Here is a 7,188-nt window from a genome sequence, read left to right as displayed (position 1 = left end):
CTATATCAAACATTTATGAAATTATTATTTTTTTAAAAAAAAAAACGCAGCTAAGGACAAGGGCACACCTTGCCGTTTCATAAGTCCGAACCTTACAATCCTGATGAAATCAAATTGATAGTATCAACTTGTGACCTTCGATTCGACTAATGGAGAAATATATTGGCACTCAAGAAAACATGTAACCAGATTTGATGAACTTGTTTAGGATGGAACCCAAAGTAACTCCCATTTTGAAGCTTGTGAGAAGACAAGAATCTCGGCTAATGTTTAATTCGTTGCAGTGCCCTTCCAGCACCAATCCCTCATGACAATTCAATGCCTGAATCAAAAGCCCTCACAAGATAACAATGCAAGGATATCAAGTACAAGTGACCTTGCACCCAAATTGAGATCTAAAAGTTACAGCAACACTACAGCTTCAGCAAATCGAAGCTCATACAAAATACATCAATTATCTTCAAAGTTGCCACCAACTTGTTAGATATTAAGATAATGCCTCCATTTAATTGAATGGTGACCCAGAAGGTGCTACTAGACCAAGAGTTTGCATGACTTTCGTTCTCCGCAATTCTTGTAATCTTCCAAAAAATGTTCCACCAGCCTAAGAGCAGCAGGTCAATTTTGTAAAATCAGTTTTGCAATGGAAAAAAATATATATATGGTAAAAGAACTGCTTAGTAACAGGGAAAGAACAAGCATTGTTTATCCTTACAGAACTAGGGCTAAGCTCATGTTTCTCCTGCTCCTCATCTTTCTTAGGGCTTTGATAGTTAGTGTCTTCAGCAGCACTTGAGCTTTTATGCTTGAGTCTTTTCTTCTCTCCCTGATCATTTGTTTTATTTTTTGCTTGTCCTCTGGTACTTGTGAAATTCCTCTTGAGTTTATTCCGCATCCCATCTTGCTTAGGTGTTTCTCTTTTTGAATTCCCTCCAGTGTTTGGGCTATCAAATTTAAGTTCCTTTTCCAACCCATCTTGATTGGAGACCTTACTAATGGCTTCCTCAACAACTTTTGAAAGAAAATTGTCATCCTTCATCTTCCTTTGCGGTGTATTCATATTGATTTGTTTCCTTGGGGAGATTCTAGCCTATTACCAAATTAATATTCATGCAGCACATGTGACACCTCCAAAGTCCATGAAAGGGGCAAACTTTTAAGTGTTTTGAGATAAATTAGGCTTTTAATATGCTTCCTGAAGCAAAGATTAATTGAGCTTAAAGTGAAAAATTAAGCATATGCTCGTCATCATGGCACTTTAATTATATCTTGCGGGAGACTATCAAACCAAATGCATAACAACATGAATTATCAATTCCTGTGTCTCTGTCATTTAGTTTTGTTCTTTATCTGTTCTCTGTGATAGTTATTTCCACATTTTATGTCTCAAGTAGTTTGTCTTTCATTCTTTTTATTGCTTTTGTCGCAGTTCTAACCAGGAGTTTAAGCTCTACTTTCCACAATTTTTCCCAGGTCATTACTTTGCTGCAGCCAATTTCATGCACATAGCCATTATAATTCTAAACTAGAAAGCAAACACAGCATAGGGAGCACGGGGGATGATGAAACTTACATGATTTGAGGATTCTATCTCACAGTTCACTCGATTTTGATTGGAATTCTTGTCTTTAGAAGCACTAGCTCTTCCATTTGAAGTGCCTGAATAGTACATATATACATTAACTAATTCTTCTATAGGCATGAGCTTCATATTATCCTACCAAGTAAATTTCAATACATCAAAATATATATCATTAGATACAACACACATCATGTTTTGAGACAGCCACATCTGTAATAATCAAACCAGATATCAACTGACTAGCAACAAATTCAAACTGACCAAGTAAGATTTCTTCATTTGATAGATATAGAAAACTTTTGTGGTAAAGCATAATTTCTGCTTCATTATTATACTAACTTCAGCTGCATTTGGTATGAGGTTATAAAGGTTCAGTGTAAATGCTTAAATATTAAAAGGTGAATTGCTAAGGATGTAAAAGGTATTGTAAAGTGTTTGGTAGGAAACTAAAATTGTGTTATAATGGATCATGATAAATATCAAATCAAATTTTGAAGTAGATGTAATTAAAAAGGTATCAAATAACGTGTAGTGATGGAGCCAAATGATTAAATGCCTGTTTAACCCCTGCTATTCTAGCATTTAACTTGTATCTGCTTACTACCAAATAAGTGTTTGATAAGGATGTTAATACTCCACTCCGTAATTTCTAGGAGTGGAAAGTGATTCCACAGAGCATATCGGTTCAAGTTAAAAAAGCATGTGAAGTGATGTTCTTAGAAAAGCAAGGCTACTTATCTCATTTAAAAGACAAAAATAATTTAAAAATTATAAAATCACAAAAAGACCAATATTATATGGGTCTTAAATTGAATTATGTTGTATTCGTGTTTACTTAAGAAAAGATAATGTTTTTATTCTTTTTTCATTATTATATTATTTAAAACATTTCATTTTAGTAATAAAAGTATTCATGTTTTCTAAAAAATAAAATAAAATAAAATAATATTAATTTTTTCTTTTTGTGATTATATTATTTCAAACATTTCCTTTTAGTAATAAAAGCATTCATGTTTTCTCAAAATAAAATAAAATAAAATAAAAGCATTCATGTAATTTCTTAAAAAAAATGGATAAGTAATTCCAATTCATTACCAAATGGTCTAATATGTGTAATTTCACAACAACAACAACATGGTGCAATATGGCACAATAATCACAATGAGGGCCAAACAATCTCTAAAAGCAACTGAACAGGGGAAAATAGATATTGAGTTTGGACAAAACAAAGAAAAGGCCACACAAAAAATCAAATTTTACCCTCCCCCTCCTTAGAGTAACACTTAAATGCCTAAAAGGGAAGAAATTATGGTATGATTCAAGTTTGTGACACTCACAAAATGCCAAGGCCCACACATAACACATTCATGTCATAGTTGTTGGATAAAAAACATTGGTGATGTTATTAGTGGATTAACTTTATAAAAGTGAGCATGCTGCAACGATAAATCCCTTTTGAGAGTGGACTTCTCACATTAAATTCCTTTTCTTACTATAGTTCTTATTTGACATCATTTTCAAGTATAACCAAATTTGTGCTTAACTTAATCCATCATTCCAATCTCTATGCTTGGCATTAAAAAAAACACTGAGATTCTCAACATATCCACCAGAATTGATATGAACAATTTGTACCGCCAAAATTGATTTTCGCAAACTATGGGAAATAGAGAATATATATGGACCAAATGAAAAACAGAAAGGCAAACCTTTAGAATTGGATCCTTTTCCCTTTGATTGGCCAGATTTTGATTGAGGAAGGTCCTATAGCCATATCCAAATAGCAGGACAAACCATAAACAATTAGAATGTATTGTTATGTTTCCAGAAGAGCAACAATTACACTTTAGCAACAGGCTCGATAAGAATAGCCTGAATTAAAGTTAAAAAAGGGTACCTGCTCTAAAGCTTCCACAAACATTTCACTATAACAACCACCATTCTCCTTTAGTGTCTAAGGATGTGGAGATAATAGAGTCAAATAGTATAACAATCAAAAAGCCTTTGCAAACACAAAATACTGAAATCTAATGTACATAAAAGGATTCTTTTAGAGACAACTTATATATCGACACTTACAATCTCAAACTCAGAACGACATTTCACTGGATCTGCATAAAAGCTGCGCATGGGAGACCAAACAAGTTAACATATATAGGCTTACCAATGAAAACACAAAAAAGTTGGGCATGGAAAGAGCACCGACTATTGATAGCTTCCGTATAGCCTAACAAGAACATCTCCCATTGATCTATTACGAGGTTTACTGGTTTCACTGATATTGTTGTCATTAACAACCTACAAGTAAATCAGCAGATAATCAGTCATGCCTGGCTATTCCAAACAATACACTATAAAGAGGCTTTCATGGTAAAGGCTATGTAAAACTGGCAAACACATAATATGGCATACCACTGCAGGCCACCAGGTGCCATCATCATCACGCCTGACCCACATTACATCACCAAGCACATGCTCCACTTCGAAGTGCTCCAGTTCTAATTCTTCCCCTTCATCATCCCTTTCATGACTTCCAATACTCGCGCAACGTTTACCTTTCATGGCTTGTTGTTTTAGTTCAAAATCTAGTTACAGAAACAAAACAAATAAAAATTCAGAATCAACATCACTATTTCCAACCATAGGAACTTCTCACACAGCTAAACAACCAATAGCATCTTTGCAGCAATCTTAAAAACGTTCCAAGTCTTCTACTAGAGCTGTCATTGCAACCAATTCACACTATAAAACACAACAAGAAAACCAGATTAAATGCAAGGACCAGACAACGGTACTAAGAAGTACTAAAGAGCAAAGATTGCCTGGATAAGAACACGAATTATATTATGTGAATGATCAACCAACCAAACCCTAACTACCGCAAATAAATTCTTGCACTATGTGATACACAGACAGCCCAAGCTCCAAAATAGAACGGAAATCTACATAGCTTATCTTTGGTTACCGATAATTGAATCAAAATCAGAATAGAGTTAGGGTAACTTTGGCACTTACCGATTATCAGTGCTAGCTGGGTTTGAACAAAAGATGCTAGCAAGATCCACGCATGCGAAACACTTTAGTCCAGTTAGTGGGGGTTGAGAGGACCGATAGAAGTGGAAATACCGAGCTACTTTTGCTGTTGCCTGTGCCAGTCCAATTAATTTTTCAATTTCTATTTATTTATTCTGGAAGGAGGACCAATCTTGCATCACTTACTGTAACTATTGCCCGGAGGTTGTCCAATCACAGTATAAAACTCCCCCTGCCTATAGGGTTTTAACTAAATTTTAAATAAATAAAATTTTAATTTATAATTAATTTAATCAAACTTAGATGATTTACAATGTCAATTTAGAACCCAAGTAAAACCCAACTCTATATATATAGACACACACATCTAAAAAATATAAAATTAATCAATAAATTTATAAATAATTAATTTTATATAGATTGTTTCTTAATTTTTCAACATAAAATAATTATATATAAAGCCTACATCCACATAAGATAATTATTTATAATTTACATGGACATAAATTGTTTTTTAACCTTTTTATATACTTTTTATATAGGATAACAAAATTATATTTAATGCCTTACTTTTTTTATATAGTTTATACTTATATGCATTGTTTTTTAATTTTTTTTAGTGTGGGATAACTTTATCTACATCCACATAATTTTTTTTATAATTCTTGATGGGTGATAAATCTAAAACACTTCACATTTCTTTTTTATAGTCTATGTAATGCTCAACAAAATTTTGTATTTGGCCGGCCTATATTAGGGGGGAATTAGGGGCAATAGACTAACCTTCTATGAGGAAAAAATAAAGGGGTAGAACCGATCTATTCTAGACTGAGATTATGAGGGATTAAATCAGCCTAGAATGAACCAAGATAAGAATAATGACATGGATAACTAGCCTCCCAAAAACCCTTTCATATTTACGAGGGATATAAATATAAAAGGGAGAAAAAGAGATGACTCTTCCTCTCTCCAAAATAGGCAGCAACCAGCAGCTTTGGCTATAACAGTCTCTCTCTTTTCCAAAGCAAAGCCAACATATCTTACTCCATGCACCATTTTGAACATGGGAGAAGAAAGAAGAGTTAGAGAAAAATAAAGGTGTTGAAGCCATAGAAAGAGAAAGAGTATAGACCTCTCCTTAAAAAATGGCAGCAACCATTGCTGCAACACACACTCCTTTTCAAGAAGAAAAGAAAACCAAACCAGCCTGCATGCAAACCCTTTTAAGTATAGAGTGAGTAAAGAGTTGGGTAAAAGAAGAGGAAACCAAAACATAGGAGAAGAGAGGGCCTAGGAGCAGGCTAGAGGCAGATAACAGAAAAGGGAGAGAAGAAAATCAAGATTAAGGAAAGAACCATATCACCAAACCTTTCCAAAAATCTATCCAAAACTGTGAGGTAGGGGTATTATCATCTCTTTGGCTGGTCATTTCTCCATGATTTCAAGCAAAGGAAAAGAGAGAAAAACTCAAACAAAAGGCTTAGGATTTCCACACCTTTAACTTCATATTAAACAATAAGATAAAAAGACTAAAGTAGGATAATGAATAAAAAAACAAGTACAGATTTTTACAAAAGAAATCTAAATACACATAAATGATTTTGAATACACAAACTGAAGAGGAGGGTCAGCCATAGTGAGGGTTGGACTGAATGCAAATGTAATGTGATGTAATGCTTGGATTATGACCTTGTTAGAACCTTAGACTATGTTGGAATCAAAACAGAAAGTACATTAGTACTAATGACATGAATCATGCTTGTGTTTGATAAAATTATATGATAATATGTTAGAATGATGTTATATGTTGGAATCTAGGCACTTTTACAGATCTATCAGCAAGTAAAAGAGTTAAAAAAGTTGGTTTTAACTCACCTAGATTGAGACTTTAAAAAACTGAATATGAAAGTAAATTCACACTAGCTCCAATATCAAGAAAGGCTCTTTCAATTTTATGTTCTCTAATAAAGCAAGAAATTATAGGACAACCAGAGTCTTTATATTTCAAAGCATTATTGTTCTAAATAATGGCACTTACTTGTTCGGCTAAAAAGGCTTTCTTTTTCACATTCAGTTTCCTCTTCATAGTGCATAGATCTTTCAAAAATTTAGTATAGAAAGGAACCTGTTTAATAGCATCCAACAAAGGTATATTAATTCTTACTTGTTTGAAAGTTTCAAAGATTTCAGAGTTGTGATTGACTTTTCTTTGATTAGTCATGGCTTGAGGAAATGGAAGTACTAGCAGGAAATCAGTCATTTCTTTGCAATTTTCAAATTCAACCTCTTCCTTACCCTCAGAGATTGACTCATCATCTTTCTCACAAGGTTCAAGAGTGGGTTTTTCAATAACCTTACCACTGCAAAGAGTAGTGACTGATTTGACTTGATCCATGTGTTGGCTTCTGGAACTATTTGCATTTGTATTGTATTGCCCCTTAGGATTTTGTTGTGGTTGAGATGAAAACTTACCTTTCTCTTGGAAACTAAGAGCATATGTCAATTTTGCAAGAGTATTTTTAAAATCTGTCGTGTTTTGAGCATTTCTCTTGGAAACTGAGAGCAGATGTTAA

At 33.6% G+C, this 7,188-nt stretch overlaps 1 protein-coding gene across 2 annotated transcripts; it reads right to left on the bottom strand.

Moving 5' to 3' along the window:
- Positions 1–249: 249 nt before the first annotated feature.
- Positions 250–4,795, bottom strand: LOC105118940 (uncharacterized). Of its 2 annotated transcripts, none has more exons than XM_011016996.1 (9): positions 4,598–4,795; positions 3,995–4,167; positions 3,789–3,880; positions 3,662–3,704; positions 3,480–3,536; positions 3,292–3,346; positions 1,574–1,659; positions 716–930; positions 250–604 (listed from the first exon to the last, which is right to left on the bottom strand). In XM_011016996.1, exons 2-9 carry the CDS (start codon positions 4,142–4,144, stop codon positions 535–537), a joined length of 768 nt encoding a protein of 255 aa, XP_011015298.1. In that variant the 5' UTR covers positions 4,145–4,167; positions 4,598–4,795; the 3' UTR covers positions 250–534. The 2 variants fall into 2 exon arrangements, with proteins under 2 accessions (XP_011015298.1, XP_011015297.1); XM_011016995.1 differs by having other exon boundaries at positions 716–1,090; positions 4,598–4,793.
- Positions 4,796–7,188: the final 2,393 nt, after the last annotated feature.

Source organism: Populus euphratica, unplaced genomic scaffold (assembly GCF_000495115.2).
Source record: "Populus euphratica unplaced genomic scaffold, PopEup_1.0 scaffold2291.1, whole genome shotgun sequence".
Lineage (NCBI taxonomy): Eukaryota > Viridiplantae > Streptophyta > Magnoliopsida > Malpighiales > Salicaceae > Populus > Populus euphratica.
The sequence above is the reverse complement of the archived record's forward strand: the minus strand, read 5'-3'. Positions and strand labels throughout refer to the sequence as shown.